At 46.0% G+C, this 25,317-nt stretch overlaps 1 protein-coding gene across 1 annotated transcript; it reads right to left on the minus strand.

The window, feature by feature from the left end:
* Positions 1-366: 366 nt before the first annotated feature.
* PPIL1 (peptidylprolyl isomerase like 1) lies at positions 367-18,395 on the minus strand. Its single transcript, XM_004466848.3, has 4 exons — positions 18,085-18,395; positions 14,878-15,032; positions 2,113-2,181; positions 367-1,567 (listed from the first exon to the last, which is right to left on the minus strand). Exons 1-4 carry the CDS (start codon positions 18,138-18,140, stop codon positions 1,347-1,349), a joined length of 501 nt encoding a protein of 166 aa, XP_004466905.1. The 5' UTR covers positions 18,141-18,395; the 3' UTR covers positions 367-1,346.
* Positions 18,396-25,317: the final 6,922 nt, after the last annotated feature.

Consider the following 25,317-nt stretch of genomic DNA (forward strand, 5'->3'; position numbering starts at 1 on the left):
AGTTATCAGTTTATGGGGCGAACAACTGAACCCACGATTCCTCTGGGCACATAAGGGCCAGCCTGAGGTAGTAGCCCTCCCGCAAGGCCATGGACCCTTGGCCTCTCAGCATGCCCACCTGGCTCAGTCCTCACGAAACCCCCCTTACTCAGATACGCCAGTTCACCTCACTGCTTTCTTTGGTTTTGCCTTTTTAAAGTTAGAACTGTTCTAGAATGGGGAGAGCCCACTGGAGACCAACAAACCGAAAATTATGTGAAATCTTGAAGACATGCGCACTGCAACCCTACCTCAGATGGTTCAGAGATGAACGTGACCGTTAGAGCCTCATCTGACATTTCAAATCAGACCAGCCCAACCACAACAGCAATTTCAACCATCGCGGCCTTTATTTTGGAAGTTTCTATGTATTACATATGTATTAACCTCGTTCCTCTTATCCCTACCCTTCCTCAAACAAAACAGCAAGACTTTTTTTTTAACTTGGCATAAAAAAATCTCTTATCTAGTTTCTTTAAATCTTAGGTTAAAAAAACTTTAGTGGTACCTTTCTTTGTGAGAATACTGCTTTTTAAAGAGAATTCAGTATGTCTTTGTGCTCATGACAGACTTTCACTCCTTCCTGGGGGAAAAACGGTCATTGCTTTGGTCTTTTAATAAATTCATTTCTCGATTATTACACATTATCATTCCCCACTTGACACCTTCTTAGAAACTTGATTGTTGGATGCGTTTCATTTGGCAAAAATTCAATGTGGCTTTGCGTGGGAGGTCTAAGTGTCAGAAACAGCAGCGTTGATGCTCTGGTTTTGAGAGGGAAGAGAGAGAGAGAGAGAGAGAGATGCACACTTTCCCTGGAAAAGAACAAATGTAGGAGACTGAAAGAGGGTGTGCACAGTGAGGAAGGCTGACAGACACTACTTGGTTTTGAATTGAGGCTGCCAGCCACCAAAGACTGCAGTGCAGGCCAGAATCTAAGTCTCCCCAGGAAGGAGTTTGGTTAGACACCACAGAGACAGATCCTGCTTCATTTTGTTCCAAGTGGGTCGGAGTAGACGTGCACGAGGAGGAGTAGTAGGGGTCCTCTGAGGGAGTGGTGACTTATGCATGACGTGTGTGGGCCTTTCTGCAAACGCTGTCAGTGGAGGCACTGGGAGAAGAGAGAAGCAGCATTCTGTTGAAATACACTTCGATCTCTAACTCACCCAAGAACCCAGGTTTCCTCAGCTCCGTGATTTGCAAGGCCAGAATGACATTTAGCGTTCCGTGCCGTTCTAGGTCATCCAGAAGCTGGTTCATGGGGCCGTCTCAGAGGACCCAAAGATCTGGCCAAGAGGGCAGCAAGTCTACCCAGAAGGGTAGGCCTTGATGATCTTCACATCGTCCACAGGGCGGTCCTGGGAATTTGTTTCTACCATTCCCACTCGATTCACCATTCCTATGCCCTGGCACACCCGGCCAAAAATGGTGTGTTTGCCATCAAGCCACTGGGTGGGGGCCAGGGTCACAAAGAACTGGCTGCCGTTGGTGTCTGGGCCCGCGTTAGCCATTGCGAGGATTCCAGCCCCTGGTGAGAAGAAGTAAGAGAGGAGACATACGAGTAACCCCATGGCTCCAGCCTGCAGCAGCCCCACCATCCCAGGGAGTGAAAGGACACCTCGCCATTGTTCTTGCCGCTGTCATCAACCACCCGGACCCGCAGCCTTCCCTGCAGGGCAGGTTCTCCGCCCTCCCCACACAGACCATCACTGCTCGACCATGGGGCCTCGGCTTCCTCGTCCCCGATCCCTGACAATCCTGGCTAACTGCTGGAGTATTTTCCCCATTCCGCTGAAAAACCCAGGAAGGCCTCCTGTTTCTCCAGGGAAGGTTTTGATATGCTGGTTTTTAACAGTCACATTCAACAAGCAGGTAGAGTCTAGAACACTCAGGCCAGCCCTCCAAATGGCTCAGGCCACTGCGAGAGGCGGTGCCATCTCTAACCCCGCCGCGCTGGGGCAGCTTCCGGGCACCCTGCCACGGCGCCAGGCATCCCCCTTCAAACCACAGCCAACAGGCTGCCCTTATAGAACCCACTCCCCTGTCCGACCAGTCCAGCCAGACTGTATTTACCTGTGAACTTCAAGTCTGGATGAAGTTCATCTTCAAACTGCTTGCCATAGATGGATGCACCACCTCGACCTACCCGATCAGAAGACAAGAAATGCATCAGCTAGTCAGTCCCCCCATTCTACCTGGCAGGGAGAACGTGGGCCCACGGTCGAAGGATTTGTCAGGGTACAGGAAAGGCAAAGGTAGAGAGCAAGCCTAGCCCCTTGTTGGGTGTATTGCAACAACACAGCCTGGCAGCAGAATCAAGCACTGGCACAGCACGTTCAAATCACTGGCTTCATTCAGTTAAGACATTTCTTTCAAAATACCATTCAGAGTGTTTTTTTCCCTTGATTATTAAAGTAATACATGTTCACTGTCAAAAATGTACAAGACATAGTTTATTAAAAGAACTTAAAATTCCCTGAATGGGAAACGGACTTGGCCCAGTGGTTAGGGCGTCCGTCTCATGGGAGGTCCGCAGTTCAAACCCCGGGCCTCCTTGGCCCGTGTGGAGCTGGCCATGCGCAGCGCTGATGCGTGCAAGGAGTGCCCTGCCATGCAGGGGTGTCCCCCGCATAGGGGAGCCCCACGCGCAAGGAGTGCACCCCATAAGGAGAGCCGCCCAGCGCGAAAGAAAGTGCAGCCTGCCCAGGAATGGCGCCGCCCACACTTCCCGTGCCGCTGACGACAACAGAAGCGGACAAAGAAACAAGACGCAGCAAAAAGACACAGAAAACAGACAACCGGGGGAGGGGAGGGGAATTAAATAAATAAATAAATCTTAAAAAAAAAATTTCCCTGTAATCTAGTCATCTACAGATAACTTCCATTGATAGTTTGATGTGTTAAGAGGTTTCTTGATTTTTTTTCTTTTTAGGTACTGAGGGCCAGGGATTGAACCCAGGACTTCCTATAAGAAGCCAGCACTCAACGACTGAGCCATATCGGCTCCCCTGAGTTTGTTGGTTGTTTCGCTTGCTGTTTGTTTTTCTCTTTTTTCAGGAAGCACCAGAAACGGAACCCAGGACTCCCATGTGGAAGGCGGGCACTCAACTGCATGAGCCACATCCACTCCTTGATTTTTAACATTTTAAAAGAACATTTTAGACAAGGGTCCCCAAGCACATTGCTACTCCATCAGCATTCCTCCCATCTGAGTCCTGATTAACCCAGAACTCCAGGCAGCCAGTGTTAATCCATCAGAGATGTCTCAAGAGTTCAAACCCATTTGCCATCCTTAATGCAGATGATAGAAAATCTGTTTAAGTCAAAGCGATCTTTAGGAGAAATGGGGACAGCGGTAAGTAGCAACGTGGCAGAAAGGACTAATATTCTGGTAGGCAGAGGCAAGTGCGATGAGAGGTAGTACACAGTGAGGAGAAAACAAGGCAACTCGAGAATGGGAATGATTTGCCTGCAACGTGACTGCTGAGGCCACTGACACCATGTTCACAGCAGCGTGGTGCTGGGCTGAGTCCTGAAGGTACAGGTGGCTTTTGTTCTTAAGAGCAGAATAGTATTAGCTAAATATGGGTTTCCCACAGGATAAAAAGTGTCACAGTAGGAGGTAATTTTCCTATTAATCAATCATTTAATATTAATCAATCATTTAATGCACTGGATGCCTTGTTGAACTACATGGTTTTCTCCAAGTTGACAACCCAAGACAAAAGAGCCTGCAGCAAAGAAAACGCAGGCATTATCAGCTTACCCAGGGAGCTCACCTCCTTCCAGAGCCTGCCACGTCACCGAGCAGTGCAGCTCAGCCGCACGCGCTGCCCTCCCAGAGGCCCCTGGGCACTGCTAAGGTGTTTCCATGGTGAGCGTCCTCGGCTCTAGATTAGGATGCTCCACTATCAGGGCGCCTGCCACGGTGCTACACAAAGCCCCCGCTGCAGGAAGAAAATGCTGTTCTCAGGCAAGAAGGAATGGGGGTGAATCTAACGCACTAGGGGAGACCTTCCACCTGGCCCTGGCCCCTGTGCTCCTGGAAAAATTAACTGTATCAAACAAGGTACAAATTCACTCCAAAAATTCCAACCTGCAGGTATACTATCAAACAGGGCAATTACGTAAGCAGTATGTTCCCTGGGCCTTGGCAACCCCAGCTGTGCTCTGCCCTTCTGCAGCCAGCACAGTCACGCGGTGCCCCGGGGCAGGGGTGAGGGGTGGTCCTGGCAGTGCTGGGCTGAAGACAAGAGAGGGCAGGGCTGTGGGGTCCATCAGGGGCCAACCTGAGGTGAAGCCCTGCGTCCCGGGTTTGGGAGAGCAAGCTGAGGGCACTGGGTTCAGGAGGGCACTGCCTGCATGCAGGCTGCGCCTGGCAAGTGTGAGGGCTGCTGGGACGAAGCCTCACGGCCGCTGCCCTCTAGAAACTGAAAACGGTCATATAAACGTCACCACAAATAAGAAGAGGATTCAAGGACAGGCTGGTCAAGAGCCACAGCTAGAGTCTGGATTTTGGGGCAACCAGGAGAGGAAGAGAAAGAGCATGGAAGCCAAGCCCCCTACCAGTGACGAGATTGGTCCTCTATAGCACCATTTACTCATATAATATGTTTCACCTTTATAAAATCCAACTCGACCCAGTAGGGGTTGCAGCAACATGTCAGACAATTCCAAGCAAAACGTTCCTGTGGGCATGTGGAAGAGGAAGAAGCGGTCGGAGGACAAGCAATGATTAAAGATGCGCTGGGGCAACGCACGTTTCCTGGATGTCCGTGATCAGGTGTAAGCCAATCACGTGTAAGCTTGGAACACTGAACTTGCTGGGTGCCTGGTCTAGGGGGAACACCGGCGCCAGGCACAGACCTGTTTTCTAAGCTCTGTACTCTCAAGGCTTTTTCTCTTCTGCCCTTTCTTGAAAACATTTATGCAATGTATATAGTATTTCAGACGTGCAAAAGATACAAAGAATAATATGAGAAACGACTGCGACCTCCCTTGAGAAATAAAGTACCGCAAGTCCAGTTGAAACCCCATGCATGAGCCTCCACTGGATTCTTCCCACCCTCCGTTCTCGAAGAGGGAGCAAAAATAATCACTTCTCCCTCTGAGGAACCACTACTCTGACACAGAGTTTGTCATTACCAGGCACTTTCTTTTTTACTACATATGTCTACGTTCCTAAAAATATGTATTGTTGTTTTGCAAGTTTTTAAGTTTATATAAATGGTATCGTACTTTCTGTATTCTTCTGCAATTAGCTTCTTGGTTCGTCATTGTTTGTGAGAGTCGCTCATTCTGTTCTCTGCAGCTCTCTGCTGTACTCACTACACTGTGTAACATTATGTCTTATTGATGGATACTTAGGGTCTTCACAATGTTTTGCTATTAGAAGTCACACTGTAATAACCTTTCTTATACTGTCTCCTCAAACATATGCAAGGGCTCTAGGAGGAAATAAACCTAATGGTGGAAATGTGGGGTCAGGCTTTGTCACTCATTTCATTATTACCAGATTTTTCCAAATGTCTTGCCAAAGAGGTTGAAACACCCAGGTACTCTCGTTCTTATTCTTAAACTGCTCCAGGTCCTTTGTCAGACTTTCTAGTATTTGCCAGTCTCAGAGATGTCAGATCTCTTGCAGTGGTTTCTGTGAAGTTGTGCATAATTTCATGTTTCCTGGCTATTTCGCATCCCTCTGCTGAGGCCACTTTTCTAGTACTTGAAATTTTCATATTTACATGCACATTCTGGATACTGCTAACCCTTTGACGTTGATGCTTTTGCAAATATCTTCTCCCAATTGACTTTTAATTCTTTTAATAGGGTCTTCTGATGCTAAGGAGTTTTGTTTTAAAGCAGCTGAAATTCCTTAATCTTGTTCTTCAGGCTTTCTGTCTTTGTTTTTTTTTTTGAAGATTTGTTTTTTATTTATTTCTCTCCCCTTCCCCGCCCCTAGTTGTCTGCTCTCTGTGTCCACTTGCTGTGTGTTCTTCTGTGACTGCTTCTATCCTTATCAGTGGCACCGGGAATCTGTGTTTCTTTTTGTTGCATCATCTTGTTTTGTCAGCTCTCCGTGTGCACAGCACCATTCCTGGGCAGGCTGCACTTTCTTTCACGCTAGGCGGCTCTCCTTATGGGGCACACTCCTTGCGCGTGGGGCTCCCCTACGCGGGGGACACCCCTGCGTGGCACGGCACTCCTTGCACGCATCAGGACTGTGCATGGGCCAGTTCCACCGGGTCAAGGAGGCCCGGGTTTTGAAACTTGGACCTCCCATGTGGTAGGTGAATGCCCTATCCATTGGGCCAAGTCCACTTCCCTCTATTTGTGTTTTAATCTTTTCTCTAAAACCTTTGCCTCTTGCTTACCGGCTGGAAAGACACTTCAGGATGAACTGGAGAGTTGTCTGGGACATGCAGAGTGGGCTCTCACACAAAGACCACCCACTTTGGTGCCACTTGTCTCCACCCCTCTCATGTCACAACGAATGGGACCACAGATTAACTGCCAGCCTCAAAGCAGCCACAGGTGGGCCAGGGCCCTAAAAGGAGGCTCTCCCAGACACCATAGGCTGGCTGTCCCCTGAGCACTCCAGCTCCCTTCTCCACTGCCCGCCTCAACCACAGTGACAAGCAGGCAGGTACTGACCAGCCCCTTTTGCAGCCAGGGGTGGCCACGTGACCCAGTCCTGACTTACTGACATGAGCTGAAGCCTGCTGAGTACAGAGCTTCTGGGAGAGCTGTAGCTTTCCTGCCAACAAGGAACATATTCCTTTGCGCTTCACCCACAGCGCTTTCCCCATCCTCCTCCTTTCCAAGCAGAGGCGACGGCAGGAGCAGCAGCAGCAACGGAAGGCAACAAGCAAAACTGCTCGGAAAAGCTGCCTGCACTTGGTTTTTCCTGCCTTTCTCCCCCCATTTTTCTTGAATGCTCTATATCTAGACTTTTGCCCCCAACCATTCTATGGAAACCGCTCTCATCAAGGTCCCCAGTGCCTTACTTGTCACTAGATCCAACGGTCAATTCTCAGCCTTCGCTTTCCTTCACCCACAAGCAGCATCTGACAGGGATGTCACCCTTCTTCAATGTGTCTTCACCTGGCTGCTGTGACAGTAAGTCCTCCTGGTTCCTCCCACCTCCCGGCAGCTCATTCCCCTCGGCTGGCCCCTTCTCTGCGTTCTCCTCTGCTTCCACAGGTATTAGACCTGCACTGCTGCCCGAAGCCCATCCCTTCTGGCACCTGCTCCCTTCCCCCCTTACCGTTCACAGATGTTATCCCAATAAATCTCCTGGACTTCTATCTGCAAATATCTTCTATCTTCTGTCTCTTGCTTATCTGCTCCCCAGAGGACCAGGGCTAACATACCTGTTATCACCCTAGACCAAGTAACCACAACCTCTAGCTTTAACAACAGAAGCTTTCGACCAGACGTCCTGCCCTTGCCTCCCTCTTCCCCACCAGACTCTTCTCTACATGGCAGCCAGGGCAATCCTTTTAAAGCAAGTCTGATCATGGTGCTCCCGACTCTAAGTCCTTCAGCGACATTTCATTATAATTAGGATAAAAGCCAAAGTCCCTCACCACAGTTTACAGGACTCCTTATGATTTTATGTCCTGCTACTCTCCAACATCAGCTTCTGCCATCCTTCCCTCACTCATCTGTCCACCATGCTGGCCTCCGTGCTGGTTCCTTAGATTCTGGTCTAAGGTCTTTGCTGTTCCCTCTCTCTGGTGTTAATCTCATGGCACACTACTTCACTCTATTCAGAGCTCTGTTCAAGTGCCCCCTTATCAGAGAGGCCTTCCCTAATCACACTGCCAAAACAGTACCTCCCTCCCTCTCCATCCCAGTGCTTCCAACCAGAAGTGATTTTGTCCCCTGGGGACACTCTGTAAAGTTGGAGACATTTTTGGTTGTCCAACTGGGAATGCCACTGGCACCCAGTGGGTAGAGCCCATGGATGCTGCTAAACCTGCAATGCACCAGACAGCCCCACAGCAAAGAATTCTCCAGCCCAAAATGCTGACAGTGCCAAGGCTGAGAACCCCTGCTGTATGCCCTACACTACTTTTCTTTTAACAGCATTTGTCATGACCTGATAGTGTATTATGTACCTATTTATTCAGCGTCTGTCTCTCCCACTAGAATGAGAGCTCCACTTACTCACCGTTGTCTTGCAAGCACTTAACACAATGCCTGGTCTACAGCAAGTGCAATGAATATTTGTTACGTGAACTCGTAATCACAATAGAGAATAACCACAAATACTTTTTTTTTTTTTTAAAGATTTATTTTTATTTATTTAATTCCCCTCCCCTCCCCCGGTTGTCTGTTTTCTGTGTCTTTTTGCTGCGTCTTGTTTCTTTGTCCGCTTCTGTTGTCGTCAGCGGCACGGGAAGTGTGGGCAGCACCATTCCTCGGCAGGCTGCTCCCTCCTTCGCGCTGGGCGGCTCTCCTTATGGGTGCACTCCTTGCGCGTGGGGCTCCCCTACGCGGGGGACACCCCTGTGTGGCACGGCACTCCTTGCGCGCATCAGCACTGCGCATGGGCCAGCTCCACACGGGTCAAGGAGGCCCGGGGCTTGAACCGCGGACCTCCCATGTGGTAGACGGACGCCCTAACCACTGGGCCAAAGTCCGTTTCCCCACAAATACTTTTTTGACCTCTTACTTTGTGTCAAGTCTGTGCTAAGCATTTTACAAGCATCAGCTCATTTACTACTCACAACTACCCCATGAGGAGCGTATGATCACACTGCTCATTTACAGGTGAAGCAGCTTGTCTTTATCTAATAAGTTCATGTCTAGCCAAGACTCAAACCCAAGCACAAGGGGCATCCTACCCCTGCTCCTCATCCCTACCCCAGGTACTGCCTTGCCATATACCACAGCTGGATTACATTTCCTAACACCTACATATATATGTTTTTTGAAGACTATTATTATTATTTTTCAAGTCCAAAATGGCCCCTGAGCAGCTCTAGGCTGTATCTGAGCTCCTCTGGCTGCGTGTGTGCACTAACTGGTGGCTCCGTCTTTCCCCACCAGCTTTCCTCTTACTATTCTGTGCACTCTGCTGCACACTGCTCCTTTACCATCGCCTAAACGTGCCGTTCAGAGACTCGTGACTTTCGGAGGGGCCTTAGAAGTCGCACCTGCAGATGCGCTAGTCCTGGGTGTGGACAGGCGGCCGAGGGGTCCTCCACACCCAGCAGGCCGCTGCTGCTCCGCCTCTGCTCGCTGCTCCTTCTCCCGCCTACACCTAAATCACCCTTCCCTCCACCTCTCGACAGTTAAAAGTCTACATTTCCTTCAAGCTCCAGCTCAAAACATGCCTTCCTCCCACTCTAATTCCACTCCACTGTATTTTTTCCCTTATTATTATGACTCACTTTAATTTACATACAAAATCCATACCATACCACCATATGTTTGCATATTTTTTCTTTCTTTCTAGTTGTTTCTTATAACGACTACCTGGTCTTCCTGGCAGGACTGGGAACTGCAAGGAAAAGAAAAGCCTCAGCTTCTGACGCTCAGGAACGCCTCCCAGGCCTTAGAAGAGCAGAAGATCCCCAGAGTCTCTTAGCAGTTATTCACCAGATGAACAAAACTAACAAGGAGCTTGCTGCTCAACCCGTTACATTTCAGGTGTTCCTGCGGCTACCAAGAGGAGGTATGTATGAAATCAGAGTGAGTGTGATGCGTAGAATAATCAGCCTAGCATTAATCACTGCAGTCACAGCAGCTGGTGGGCACCGTGAGGCGCAGTGCAGAGCAGGAAGAGCTCAAGGAGGAGCCTGCAGGATAGCCATGTCTTTCAGGGAGCAGAGGAAAAGAAGTCAGCAGAAAGAGATAAAGACATTCAGAGAGCTAAGGAAAAGGCCAGGAGAGTGCAGCATTATTGTCGTGAGAAGGGAGATGTAAAGGAGGAGAAATGGTTTACCATGAGGCAGGAAGTCAAAGGGCATTTGAACTAAGATCTGGCAAAGACATATCAGAGAAAGACCATGGAAAGAATGGTTCCAGTGCTCTGGCTACTGCCAGACTGAGGGACTGCTGGGGACAGAAATGGTACACCCATTGGCCAGAGAGCCCAGGATGCTGTATGCTGTCCATCTGAGATCTTAGCAAAAAACGTGCTCTCAAATCAGCTAGCAGACACGAACTAGTGACCCCAGAGAGCCTAATTCCTGTTTGCCTTCCATCACACATCTGCCAGCAGGCTCAGCATAATTACTCATTGTTCTCGAGGCTGGATGCAATTATCTGGAGACCTTCAGAGTGATTCAACCTCATTGAAATTACACCATGGAAATGGGACACGAGGAAGGACTGTGAACTGACTACAGAAAAACAGGGAAGTTCTGACATGAACAGCTCACACTGGAATCATGTCCATTCTCCTACAGCACCATGAACGCTCTCAATTCCTAACAACGAGAGGAAAAGGAAGACAAGAGGAAAGACGGACACTGAAGTGCCAACAGGACGCTTGCAGATAAAGAATAAGACTCTGCCTCCCTCAATACCTGCCAAAGTGAACATGCAAAAAATTAAAATTTAAAAAGTTGAAAACGCACCAGCATCAACCAAATAAGAAAAAGGAAACAAACACATTGCAAAAATTCTGAAAAGAGTCAGCCAAGGAAAGAAATAGAAGATTCTGCCTGTATTCCCTCAAAGTGGTCATTGGGAAAGAGGGAGCCTCTCCCTGAGAATTCTCAGAATTCCCGTTTTGGGAAGCCTACGGAGGGAGTGTGTGGGCAACCTTGAGAAAGTGAAGGACAAGCCCTTGAGAGTAGACACGTGCATCTCCGCAGCGCTGGCAGGCGCTGGGGAGCGGCAGGGCAGGCTACGCGGCTGGCCTTCCAGAGCACCAGGCCAAACTGGGGGAGTACCCAGAGCCCAGGATGGCGTGGAGGGCACCCCTGGCTGGCGGGGGAGGCTTAGAAGACAGAACAGAGGCTAGCTCTCCCCGAAGGGGCTCACTCCACGAGCTGAGCGCAAGTTCTCCTTCAAACACTGGTCCCAGACAGGTGGGGAGAGCGCCCTGGAGGAGCCACCTCACGGCATCTGAGCCAGGAAAAGGGGGGACATAGTGCTGAGATTAAGCAGGGGCAAGGTGGAAAGAAACGACACTAGGAACTAAGCAAACACACTACAACAAGAGGAAGGACAGACAGAAAGGAGGGAAGGAAGGAAAAAACACCTCAGAAACTCAGAGTGGGAGAAAATATGACTTGACAAGTGCCTTCCCGTGGCCATACAGATGAACTCACTAGAAAAAATGATCCAATAAAACAAGAGCTTAAAGACAAGATAATAAATCAACCAGAAAAAGGCAAAAAGACTGCAGTGCTAAGGAAACAAACTGACATATTTCAGAGCTAGTACATGAATCAGAGCAATAAAGAACAGAATAGACACGACTGGAAATTGAATAAGGCCCAGAGTAAAGGTCTGAGATTATTTCAGAGGACACGGGAAAAAGGAAAAAGATCGATATTTCACACAAGCAAAAGGAATGTAATAGATATGGAAGGCAAAGGTGATGAAACAAATAATAACTGATTTCCTGAAATAGAAAACCCAAGAAGTGTAACAGAGAAAATATTCAGTAATATAAGACAAAAAGTTTTCCCTGAACTAAAGGAAGGAGTAATCTGGCTTCAGTATTCTTCAAAGCCATACTTGAAACCAGAAGGCAATGGAGCAGAATGCTCTAAAAAAATTAGAGAGAAAAATGTAGTCCAAGAATAGGACACTCAGCGTTGTTTTTCTTTTTCTTTTTCTTTTAAAGTAAACTTTTTTTCAAATTTAAAAAAATCAGACAAAAGTCAGCTTAGCTAGACATGGAAGCATTACTCCAAAAAATTCTGTCCAGGCATTTTAATCACACCTAATCTTAAAAACAAACTCAATTATTCCTCCAATGTGCAGAAAGATACACAGATGAGCACAAGTTGGTTAAATGACATGATCGAGGTCTCCTTGTTAATGAAGAAAATGAAGGAAAAAAATGCTTAATCATATTCATACTTCATAAAACAAAACCCTATATATATATATTTTTTTACCTTAAGCATTGCTATAGTACTTTCTTTGCTTTTGCTACAAAAATATTACATTATGTGCCACCATCAACTCCATCTATTACCACTTATTTACAATTTCAGTATTGTTTTTCAAGTACAAAAGCAACAGGCAGAAATACTCATTCATGAAACAAGTTCAAAAATATAATATCCTCCAGCACTTTCAAGGAAAACCACTCAGCAAGAAATCCTGCCCTCCAGCACTCGGGAACAGAAAAGCCCAGCAGTGAGTATGGAATCCACCAAAATGTGGGAGCTACACTACCGCTGAGGGAATTACGGTGTAGAATGGAAGATAAACGTCAGAAACCCCAGACAAGGTAAAAATAAAACTAAAAGCAAAAACTGAGAGGGAGGCTAGGAATGGGTAGAAAAGTAGTACTAATTGCTTCACAGTTTTTTCAGTTAAATATATGCAAAATTAAATAGGATACTTTTTACTTTAAAAACTCCGTCCTTTTGAAATTATTTCCCCTAGTTATGCATCCACCCATCCTTCTACCTAGACATCCAAATAAGCTGTCAAGAAAGATGGCCATAAAAGGTGACCTTGGTTATTCTGAAAGGTGGCGGTACTAGTAGTTAGGATTCCTTAGGAGAAAGGCTTGAGTGATTTTTTCTCTTCTTCCTTCTACTTTCCTGTATACTCTATATTTTGAAATGTGCTCACATATATCAAAAAAATTTAATGCCCCTGGCATAAAGCCATAAAGGATGAATAAAGAGACGATGAGAATGACAAAGAAAAATAAGACTGAAAAGATTCTGCTACAAAAAGAACTAAGCTTGTCAAAAGGGAACAGAGCAGCGATTAGCAGATATAAAAAGCAAACTAGGAGGAACAAGGGATCTAATTAAAACAGGTGTCAGCATTCACCAGTTTCACTAATAAATCCCATGCAAATAAGACTACTCCCAAACTCCTATCTCCACCCCAGACTTTCCTCAAACTCCACACTCATACAGCTAACTACTTATTCAACATCTCTACTTGAATACCTAATAAGGATTGCAAATGTAATGTGTCCAATAGCTAATAAATATTTCAAATAGAAAGTGTCCAAAACCAAATTCTTGATCTTTCCTCTCCAAACCAGCTCTTCCTTCAGTATTCCCCATTTTAGTAATTCACCCACTGGCTAAGGCCAAAACCCCTGGAGTCATTCTTCTCTGACCCCCCCCATGTCCAATCTGTCAGCAGATCCCATGGGCTCTGCCTTCAAAACCTAACCTGAATCTCGTCACTTCTCATCACCTGTATTAGTCAGCCAAAGGGGTACGGATGCAAAATACCAGAAAGTGGTTGGTTTTTATAAAGGGTATTTATTTGGGGTAGGACCTGACAGTTACCAGGTCATAAAGCATAAGTTACTTTCACGTGTTGGAGCAAGATGGTTGCCAATGTCTATAAGGGATCAGGCTTCCTGGGTTCCTCTGGATTCAGCTCCTCCCTTTCCTCCACAAGGTCAGCTGTAGACTAGAAGGCGAACGACTCTGTCTCTCTCCCTGGGGTTTCTACCATGTCTAAGGAGCCATCTCTATTCCTCCGTGTTCTTCTCCTGGCTCAGGTCCTCTTTTCCTGGGGCTTGCTTCTGTTTGCTCTGTGTGCAGACTTCCTGGGGCTCCAGCTCAAGACTTCAGCATCAAACTCCAACATCAAAACTCCAACATAAGAAACCCTCAACTCTGTCCTCTGCCATGCCTTTTATCTGTGAGTCTCCACCCACCAAGGGGTGGGGACTCAACACCCTAATGACATGACCCAATCAAAACCCTAATCATAACTCAGTCACGCCCAGGTACAGACCAGATTACAAACATAATCCAATATCTATTTTTGGAATTCATAACCATATCAAACTGCTACATCACCTCTACTACCGACCTAGTCCAACCACGTATTTCCAGACTGGATGCCTGCAGCAGCCTCTTGACTGCTATCCTGTTCTCGTTCTTGCCTCTGTACGTATTCTCCAAACAGAAGCCAGAGTGATCTTAAAGCATAAGTCAGATCACATCACTCTTGCTCAAACTCTCCAAAGCCTCCCTCCCACCTTACTCGGACTAAAACCCAGTCTCTACCATGCCCTACAAGGTCCAACATGATCCTGTACAAAGTTCCTGCCTCAGGGCTTCTGGGCTTGCTCTTCCCTCCACCCAGAATGCTCTTCCCCCAGTGTCAAAATGTTCATTTCCCTCACATCACTCAGACCTCTGCTCCCATTACATCCTTTTGGAGAGGCTTTCCCTGACCACCCTACTACAACTGCATCCCCACATACTTTTCCTGCTTTATTCAGAGGAGGAATTTGCTTTTTGTTCACAGCTATATCTCTAGAGTTTGGAAAAGTGTCTAACATAGTGCAAACACTCGGTTTATATCAAATGAATGAAACAATGAAAGAGCCCAATATTTTCTTTTTCCCAAAGCAATGAAAATGACGTATGTCTTTCCTTCTGATTGATCGGTCTACTCTGTGCAGCACTACAGCTTCGGCAAACATTAGTAATTCCTCTCAGTGAACAACACCTGGAAGTTGCAAGCAACTCTATCAAGCCCAAGGGTCAGGAACGGTTTCTGGGTAAGCCCCCCCCCCCCACGCAGTGTATGTTTGGAGGAGGGTGTGTGCCAGGGGGAGCAGTCACCAGAATCAACAACCAACCCAGCACTGGTATGTGAACACCCAATGAAGAGAGAGTGAGGCTTCGCAAACTACTGTTGGTGTAGCTGTACCTGTCCCTGTCGGGTCGCCCCCCTGGATCATGAAGTCTTTGATGATCCTGTGGAATTTGGTGCCATTGTAGTAACCTCGACGAGCCAACTCAGCAAAGTTCTTACAGGTCTTCGGAGCATGCTTCCAGTACAGCTCCAAAACGATGATCCCCATGCTGCAGGGGGGAAGACAACAGAGCTCCAGCCAAGAACAAGGTCACAGAGACAGGACTACTATGGGACTGCTATAGGGTGCTTCACTTTCAAGCTGTAAGTCATGAAATTGTGATAACCACCAGATTTCATGCTCAGCAAAGGAGAACAACCTATGCAAGTAACATGAACACACATTATCTCCTCTGAGTAAAACAGAAAGGGCTCTTCTGGTATTCCTTTTAAGCAAACAGCTGAGGACAACTCAAAATTGTAATACCTTACATATAAAAGTAAGTCAACAGTCACTTGGAACCAATATAACCAACTCCTAAATTACGAGGGGGAAAAAAAGTACACTTAACATGCAAAATTTTTTTAAAAGGAAGAACATTTAAATAGTACTCAGCTGTAAAAAGGAATGACGTTCTGATGCATGTGCAACACGGAAGAGCCTTCAAGACATCACGTTGAGTGAAACAAGCCAGACACAAAATGACAGATATTATATGATCTTGCTTATATGGAATACCTAAAAGAAGCAAATTTCTAGAGACAGATAGTAAATTATAGTTTACCAGGGGCTGGGGGTACAGGTGAAGAGGGGTTCAGAGTTTCTGCTTGAGGTGAAGAAAAAGTTAGGTAATGGATATTGATAATGGTAGTACTATATTGTGAATTTAACTGATACAACTGAACTGTATACTTGAAAGTGACTAAAATGGGAAATTTTGAGTGGTACATGTTACTTCAATAAATAAAAAAAAATACACATCAGGAGTTCCTATGTATTTAGCATGCCTAAGTTTCTGGGTGGGAGTGGGAACAGGGTAGATCAGAGACAGGGATAACAAGAAAATTTTCAGTGGATGTCTTTTTTAAACTTAGGTATTCTGAATCATGAAAATGTATTACTTATTGTTAAAATGTTAATGGGGAAAAAAGGCATAGTTTGAATGTATTCAGGAGAAGCAAAAAGGCAAAATCTGATTTCTTCAAACCTTTGCACCTACCCAACATGAACAGCATTTTTGTTTTGTTTTGTTTTTCCAGTATTGCTAAGAATAGGAAAGAAGTAAGAGAGTTACTGTATCACTCATTTAAGAATGTGGGGACTGAGCCAACTGCATAGCCTGGATACCCAGTGCCTAATAAGGGGCTTTGCACATTGTAAGCACTCTATAAATGTATGTGGAATGTGCCAGAAGACAGTTTTCTAACAGCTTTTCTGTCTGCACTCCATCCTTCAGACTACTAACATTCAACACAGAATAAAAGTTACTCTGGGGGAGCGGATGAGGCTCAAGCAGTTGAGGCCTGCCTCCCACATAGGAGGTCCCAGGTTCAGTTCACAGTGCCTCCTAAAGAAAAACGAGCAGACAACTAGCACAGACAACAAGCAGACAAGCAAAAACAAACATGCAAACAAGAGGGGAAAAAAGTTACTCTGTATAAGGGACTACTTCAGGGAGCTTTTGCCCTCCTGGAACTTACATTCTGGTGAATATTTTTTAAATACAGGAATAACTTTTTGGAATGAAATAGATTAGTACCTGTACGATTTTGAAATGTACAAACCCTCTGACTAAGCAATTCCAACTTCTAAGTATATATCCTATGGAAAAACTTATAAAAATGCTTAAAGATAGAGTATATGCAAGGATATTCATTCCAATATTATTTGCAATTTAAATGTTCTTTGAGGAAATACTAAAATATAAAATATCCATCCTCTATTATTGCGTGAAAGGAAAGCAAATAATAGGAAAATAATACGATTCCATTTTTGTTAAAAAATAAAACACAAGAGAGAGATGTTTATATGTGTACACAGAAAAAGATCTGAAAGACCATCCAACAAACTATTAATAGTGGTTTACACTACACAGGGAGAGGGAGGCTTTCATTTCTTACTTTATACATTTCTACACTGCTTCGAATTAAAATTTTACTTACTTCGTAATTTTTAAAAATGTTAACAGTGGAGTTCAGAAATTACTTTCAAGTTGGGGCCTGAAGAAGTAGGATTTTGCCATATGAGAAGGTGGGACAGAAGATGTCCAGGGAGCAAGAGCAGCATGAGCAAATACAGAGAACTCTGCACGCTGACGCAAAGCAGCATGGGGAAAGAGAGAAGGTTGACAGACGGAGAAACCAGGACTGGACCCTGGCTGCCCGACGGGAACGGTAGAAGGTGTAGCCAGAGAAGTAGGCAAGGGCCAGATGAGGAAAAAGATCACCTTGATTAACAGATTAAGAAGTTTGAACTTTATACTGTAGCAGCAAGAAGTCACTTAAGGTTTTTGAACAGGATCTCTCGCCTTACTTTCGAAAGACCACTTTGAATTTTTTCCAAAGAGGCAAAAGAATGTGTGGGACTATAGAAACTAGCATGCAAGGCAGGCAGACCTTGCTCTAAACGAGGTCCACATCCTAGAATTGTGTGGCTTTGGTCAAGCCATTTCTCTGTAAATTTTGATACTGCCTCCTGCTAAAATGGGAGGGAAGGTGTACTATTACCCCCATCGTTTTGGTTGACACGAGGATTAAACTGATGGCATATATCATGGTCATTGCACTAGCTGGTTGTTCCTTAATTATATTACCATATCACTTCTCTGATCGCGGGGAAAATGTGCTTCTGCCTGTGTTCTCACAGTAATTAGCTTATTCAACTGTAGCACTTGTCACCTAACTGTTGACCTGTCTCGTTCACTATACTACGAGCTCCTAAGGACAGGGCTGTGCCTGTCTGTGGATTCAATACATGTTTGTTCAATGGATGGATGGGTAATGAATGAATGGAGAGGAGCATGGATGGATGCATGGATGGATGGATGGATGGATGGATGGATGCATGGATGGATGGATGGATGGAAGATGAATGAATGAAGTGGAGAGGAGGATTATCTGCCAACTGTCCCCGAGATCCAGGCGCGAGACGGTACGGACCTCCTCCACGTGGAGGCCGGCGTCCCCAGGGAGCGCTCCAGGCACAGAGGGCCCGGGCGAGGCCCGGGCTCCACGTCGCCTCCGCCAGCCCAGGCCCAAACGCCCACGCCCGTCTTCCCTCACCTGGTCTCCAAGTAAACGTTGGGCGGCTGCCAGGAGTCGGGGGGAATCGCCGCCATGGCGGAACCCGGGGAATCCTTCCCTAGCAATCGCTACTTCCGGCGTCGCTGCAGTGGGGACCCGCTGCTGCAGCACACACTTCCGGTGATGCTGTTCAACCCTTTCGATGACAGGATTTGGTGGGTTGGGACAAGGAAAAGGAAGGCGCGCTCCTCCACAGGCGGGGAAACCAGGGCGCGGGGAGAACACCGACTGGGGCGCCAAGACCGAGGAAAGTGCAACCTTCACTACGAGAGCAGTCCTGAGGCGGTACTCCGCCACACTCTGGACGATGTGATTGGTTCGTTTCGGCACGGAAGGCGGAACAACCAGCAAGCCTGCACTGTGATTGGGTTTCCGTCCTAACGTTCAATGGGAAGAAGCCCCGCGATGCACAGTCGGGCAGGGACCGGAAGGGGAGGAGGAGAAAGGGAGGGAACGCGGTTAGGTGGTGCTGGTCTTGCGCTTTCTTATTTCATTCACTCCACAAAGCAATCCTGTACAGTAGAGATTATTATTCCCCGCCTTTTTTTTTCAGATGTGAAAACTGAGACTGAGCACTTAAAGGATTTAAATGTCCAATGGCATAGAGCAAACTGAGCCGTGGGCTTCCAAAGGCTAAGGTTAAGGGGAGAAGGAAGAGGGGAGGACAGGGAAGAGACAGGAGAATGCCGGTCAAAGGGATCGGGGCTAGAGCAAGGCATGGAGTGACTGGCTGGGATAGGTGGTACCCCAGAGTTGTTAGGAGGGTCAACTCAGGGCCAGAGGAGGAAAAGCAAAGAGGTTTGGAGAGAGGAAAGAAATGGGGGCAAACTTCTATTTTAAATCATTTCCACACGACTTAAAAATGATGAGTGTTTACTGATGAGTGTTTACTCTCTGACTCTTATAACTACTATGTGGCAGGCATGTGCTAAGCACTTTGTGTATTTTCGAAATTAATCTTCACAGCACCATGAGGTAGAGATTAGTATTCCCTCTTCATTTTGAAGACACTGAGCCTTACAGAGATGAAGTAATTTGCCCAGAGTAGCTGGTGAGCCTGTGCCCTTAACGAAAGTTCAGTACTAGTTTCCTTAATTGTCAAGTGGGAATAAAGGTGTACAAGGTTGTAAAGCTCAAGCTAGACACAGCTCCTGTCAGAGCAGCTGGGCCTTGTCCATCTTTGTGCTGTCCTCCCACAGTACCAAGCCCAGTGTGCTCAGGTTTCATTGAATGAATAATGGACAGTAAAGTGCATTTTAAACTCAAGAGTGTTGTGCTAGTGTAAGGTATAATTAATTTTACACTGTCCACAGTCTCACATTCATGCCCTCTTTGTAACCCTTGAGCTGAGTGGAAAAGTCTTAATCATTGGTCCATTTTTTCCTTCTTATTTGAGTTGCCTTTTTCTGGACCTTTACTGTATATATCTTGGATGGCTTAGGGCACAGTGAGCATACACAAGAATAAGACCATGTTTCCTCCAGAGGCTTCCTCCAGAGCTCAGTAAATTGGCCTTTTTGTCCCCAGAAGAGCATCACATTTCAGGAAGGAGTTGATAAAGGGGTCTGGAATTCTTTTCTGAGTTATAACTGAAAGTTCATATTAAAGTCAAGGTAGCTTGTATTTACTTCATTTATTCTGTATCTAAGCCTAATGTGTCTTCTGAATAAATGTCCTCTATTAAAAACAAAATTATAAACAAATATTTTCCAGGCTGGAAACCTCAGAATCATCTCCTTTCTCTTTGTTCCCTATAAATGATTAATCATCAAGACCTGTTAGGGGAAACGGACTTTGGCCCAGTGGTTAGGGCGTCCGTCTACCACATGGGAGGCCCGCGGTTCAAGCCCCGGGCCTCCTAGACCCGTGTGGAGCTGGCCCATGCGCAGTGCTGATTCGCGCAAGGAGTGCCGTGCCACACAAGGGGTGTCCCCCGCGTAGGGGAGCCCCACGCGCAAGGAGTGCACCCATAAGGAGAGCCGCCCAGCGCGAAGGAGGGAGCAGCCTGCCGAGGAATGGCGCCGCCCACACTTCCCGTGCCGCTGACGACAACAGAAGCGGACAAAGAAACAAGACGCAGCAAAAAGACACAAAAAACGGAGACAACCAGGGGAGGGGAGGGGAATTAAATAAATAAAAATAAATCTTAAAAAAAAAAAAAAAGACCTGTTAGAAAGCATATGTAGCTCAACTGATAGAGCGTCCGCTTACCGCTTACCATATGGGAGGGTCCAGGGTTCGACACCCAGGGCCTCCTGACCCGTGTGGTGGGCTGGCCCATGTGCAGAGCTGCCGCAGGCAAGGAGTGCTGTGCCATGCAGGGGCTCCCCCGCGTGGGGGTGCCCCACGCTCAAGGAGTGTGCCCTGCAAGGAGAGCCACACGGTGTGAAAAAAAGTGCAGCCTACCCAGGAGTGGTGCCACACACATGGAGAGCTGATGCAGAAAGATGATGCAACGAAAAAGAGACACAGTTTCCTGGTGCCGCCAAGGGCACAAGCAGACAAGAACACATGGAGTGGACAAAGAGAACAGACAACGGCAGAGGACGGGGGAGAGAAATAAATAAAATAAATCTTAAAAAAAAAAAAAAGACCTGTCAATTATTTTTTTCCAAATAGCCCCAAGCTATAACCCTTCCTTCCCATTCCCACTGCTGCCTCAGACCCTTCACACTAGGATGGTTTCAGAAGCCACCTTGCTGGATTCCCTGCCTTTTGGCTTTCCCCACTGCTCCTTTCTACACACAGCAGTCAAAACCTTCTTCCCGAAATATCTTGTAGCATGTTCACTGTTTTTCCTTTGCCTATTAAGATAAAGTCCCCAACCACTTGACCGGGGCTTGAAGGCCCTTCACGCTTGGCTCCTCACTGACCTCTCCAACCTGATTTCCTACTATTTCCTTTGTGTTCTAAATGTACCACCCACATTCCCACCTCCAGGCCTTTGCCCAGGCTGCTGTCTTTCCTTGCAATGCTTCCCAAACTTCTCCCATGTCTTTGTCCCAACTTCTTCAGTAAACCTCTCTGACTCTTCTGCTTGTGTCTCATTCTCATCTCTCCATGTAGATTGTCAGAGCCCACATCAGGACCCTTCCCCTAGTTCAGTTCTGTTCCACATTCCCCAGATCCTGAGCAGAGGGACCCACCAGTGACTGAGCTGAGGCACCAAGCCACAAAAAGCAATTCTGTTACCAGGGAACCTTGTCATGGGCTTTTCCAAGTCTCCACAGAGAGAGGCCAACACTAAAGAAATGAGCAGACTTACTCATCTTGTCCCTCACTACCCCTTCCCCAAAACGAGTTCTTCTTCCTGTGTCCCAATCACACGTCCTTGTCACCAGGCTTCTCTGACCTGCCTTCAGCTGCATGCCCACATGCATTTCTGTTTACCAAGCACTCACATCCTGATCTTTAATGAGTCTCCCAATGGCCACGTTTTAGAGCGGAGGCTCTGAGTCAAGGAAAGGAGGAAGCCACTGGCTCCAGACCCATGGTGATTAATGTGGGTTGGAACCCAAACCTTTCCCCTGCCCCCCTGAGCCTCTCTACCACCTGGCAGCCTTTCTGGTCTGTTAACCTCAGGCAAGTTTCTTGAGTGGATTCTTGTTCTTCCATTCCTTTTACCTGAAGAGTCAAAGTTGTTTTTTCCCTGAACTTTCCAACATTACTTGTTCCTCTTCCAATTTAGCCTTCATCCTCTCATCAAAGCTTGGATCGTGTCACACCTCTGCTCAAAAACCTCCAGTGGCTCCCACTCCCCACAGATTAAAATCCTAACATTTAAGGCCTCCCTGGCCAAAGTGATCTTTGTAGTTGTTTTTCTTCTTTAGGTAGCCTTGGCCTCAACCAAATTGATGACATTCCAGGTTCCCAGAACATGCATCTTCTTACTCCCATAACTCATGACCAAAATGTCCATTCCCAGCCTCCGATGTCTAAATCCTTAAAGGCTACATCTAAGGCCACTTCCTCCCTAAAGTTTTTTTCTGGAGCACCTACCACTCTCTAGGCACTGAGGAGACAGAGATGAACCCCCAAAGAAACTCACATTCTAGGAGAGAGGGATAATTTAAGGAAGCACATGGTATTTCCAGAGCCCTGAGCTTTGGGCAGTCAAAGATTTCTCCAGGAGCCATAACCGGAGCTGAGGTCCTGGAAAATGAGTTGGAGATAGCCAGTAGCCCACCAGGAGGGGTTTCTCCCCTTTGTAGACCTGAGCATTATAAAGAGCTTGGGAATATTTTCTGGGCTGTTGTGGAGTAAAATGTTGGAGAGGAGAGAGGTAGAGTCATAAAGGTCTTGGGATTTGATTCTCAGGGCAATTAGGAGCTGTGAAGTGACAAAACCAGGTTTGGAACATTGGAAGCATCACTCAGGCTGTCCTATGGAAACAAGCTGGTAGGTCAGGAAGACATGAGCTTTCTATGGCCTCTGAACTCCCCAGAGCACTTTTTTTTAAAGTAAAAATTTAAATGAAGTAAAATATACATCTAGAAAAGTGAACAGATTGTGACAGCTCAATAAATTATTACGAAGTGAACCCACCTGTGTAACCACCGTCAAATCAAGAAATAAAATGTTTCTAACTCCTCAGAAACTCTCTTACCAATCAGTTCCTCTCCCTTCTCCCCAAAGGTAACCACTTTCTGACTTCTCATGTCATAGATGGTTTTTTCCTGTTTTTGAACTTTATATAAAGGATGTCATAGAATATATATTTCTAGTGTCTGGCTTTTGTTTAGAGGCCATTCTTTTTTTTTAAGATTTATTTTATTTATTTCTCCCCCCACTGTGTCCCCCCTTCCATTGTCTGCTCTCTGTGTCCATTTGCTGTGTGTTCTTCTGTGTCTGCTTGCATTCTCATTAGGCAGCTCTGGGAACTGATCCTGGGACTTTCCAGAGTGGGAGAGAGGCAATTAGTCTTTTGCACCACCTCAACACCCTGTTCTACTACGTCTTCTTATTTTCTCTCCTCTGTGTCTCTTGTTGCGTCATCTTGCTGTGCCAGCTCTCAGTGTCAGCCAGCACTCCTGTGCAGGATGGCTTTCCCATGCTGGACGGCATTCCCACGCAGGTGGTGATATTCCAGTATGGGCTGGAACTCTGCATGGGCCAGTTCGTTGTGTGGACCAGCTTGTCCTCACCAGGGGGTCCTGGGCATCGAACCCTGACCTTCTATATGGTAGACGGGAGCCCAATTGGTTGAGCCACTTCCGTTTCCCTAGAGGCCATTCTTTCATTTCTCTGTGTCATATAGAATTCTGTTGGATGGATATACTACAACTTATTTATATATTTTATTGTTAGTGGACATTTAGGCTATTTCTAGAATGTAGTGATTACAAATAATGCTTCTACGAATATTGTTGTGTATGTCTTGGTGCACTTACCTATGAATTTTTGTTGGTTATGTAAGGAAAGGGTTAAGGTTAGGTTTCTGCAGTTGGAGGAGGGAGGGAAAGGGGTTCTAGTGGCTTTGGCACCAAAATTTGAAAGTGGTGCCAAAGTGAGGGTGGCACCAAAGCGAGGGTGGGACCAATTGTGAAAAAAGGCACCAAATTTGAAAGCAGTGCTAAACTGCTGGAATATAGGGAATGGGAGCGGCAGCTCAGAGCAGGAACCCATGTAAGGTAATTAGACCTCTTGGATAGGCTGTAAGCCCTGGAGTACCCAATCACTGGGGAACAGGGGAGGGACCTGCATGTTAGGTTTAGGGTATAAATGTCATCGTTTCTTGTTGTTTGGCACACCAATCATTTATCCAGGTTGTACACCTGTTCTTGCAACGTTGTTAATAAAATTATTTTCTCCTCCACAATTGGGCATGCTTTTGTTCTTACAGGTACAGCTTTCTCTCTAACAGTTACAGATCTAGAAGTAGAATTGTAAGATCGTAAATTATATATGTTATAATTTAGACGTTAACACCAGATGCTACCAAAGTGACTGAAGCAATTAACATTCCCACCAGCAGTGTTTGCGAATTGTTATTGTGCCACATGCTCACCAACACTTGCTTGGTATTGTCGGTCTTTTTCCGTATAAACACACAGGAAGCTGTTAGTGATGTATCACTGACAATTATTTCCCTAACAACTAATGATTAATTAAGTTGAGCACTTTTTCATATGTGTATTAGCCTTTTGGATAGTCTCTTTTGTTATAACCTCTTTTTGGGTTCAAATCTGCCCATTTTTCCTATTTGGCAGTTGGTCTTTTTCTCATTTATGGAGTTCTTTATATATTCTGAATGCAAACTTTTTGTTGGTTTCTGTCACTCTGTGGCATGTCTTTGCATTCTTTTACTCATGTCTTTTGATGATAAGAATTTTCTAATTTTAATGTAGTCTATTTTATCAGTCTTCTTTTTGCAGCACTTTTCATTTCTGACTAGTTACATTTCAAAGTGCTCAATGGCCAGCCACTAGCTGTGGCTACTGTATTATTGTCAGAGTAGCTCTAAACTTTATGGTTTTCTTTTCTCATATAGATCTGCCATACACCTAGAATTTATTTTGGTGTATAATGTGAGGTAGGTAGAAGTCAAGTTTCATTTTTGTCTATATTGACACACAAGTCATCCAGCATCATTTACTGAAAGGATTATTCCTTTCTCACTCCTCTTTGTTATAAATCAAGGTTCATATATGTGTAGTTCTGTTTTCCGTCTTTCTAGTCTGTTCCATTGATTTGCCCCATCCCTGCACCAATATTACAGTGCCTTTGTAGCTGTATTTAGAGGTGTTTGCACCTCTTATAGAAAGTTAAGAACTTTGGCTCTAAAGCAGGGATTCTTAGCAAGGGGTCTGTGAGCTTGAATAGACATTAAAAAAAACCACATTATTCTTGTGGGGACGTGTTGGTGTGGGTGTGATATACTTATTAAATAATAAACAGCACAGTGGGACTTAGTAAGAGGTCCGTGTAAAAAAAAAGGTTAATAACCCCTGCTCTAAAAACAGGGCGGGAAAAGGAGTTGCTATAATCCCACTGCAAACCAACCTCTCCACAAACCCGTTTGGTCAGTATGAGGATACACGTAGTGGGGCTAGTTGTCGTAGGTCACCAAAGCGGTTTCATGAGGTCATGAACCTAAAACGTTTAATAATAAACGGCACAAAGTAAGCCCTCAGTAAATACTAATGAGTGGGCCGAGGCGAAATCTGAGTAATTCGTTCACTTGTCTTTTTCTCTTTTAGACAGGAGCTCCCG

The sequence above is a fragment of the Dasypus novemcinctus genome, chromosome 11 (genome assembly GCF_030445035.2).
Source record: "Dasypus novemcinctus isolate mDasNov1 chromosome 11, mDasNov1.1.hap2, whole genome shotgun sequence".
NCBI lineage: Eukaryota > Metazoa > Chordata > Mammalia > Cingulata > Dasypodidae > Dasypus > Dasypus novemcinctus.

What these genes read in the sequence shown, in the direction of transcription:
- PPIL1 (XM_004466848.3), bottom strand. Translation starts at nt 18,140, where the DNA reads ATGGCGGCGATTCCCCCCGACTCCTGGCAGCCGCCCAACGTTTACTTG. An exon ending in AACGTTTACTTGGAGACCAG is followed by an intron (nt 15,033 to 18,084) that starts GTGAGGGAAGAC and finishes TCCCCCCTGCAG; the next exon opens with CATGGGGATCATCGTTTTGG. An exon ending in GGGCGACCCGACAGGGACAG is followed by an intron (nt 2,182 to 14,877) that starts GTACAGCTACAC and finishes CTGATCGGGTAG; the next exon opens with GTCGAGGTGGTGCATCCATC.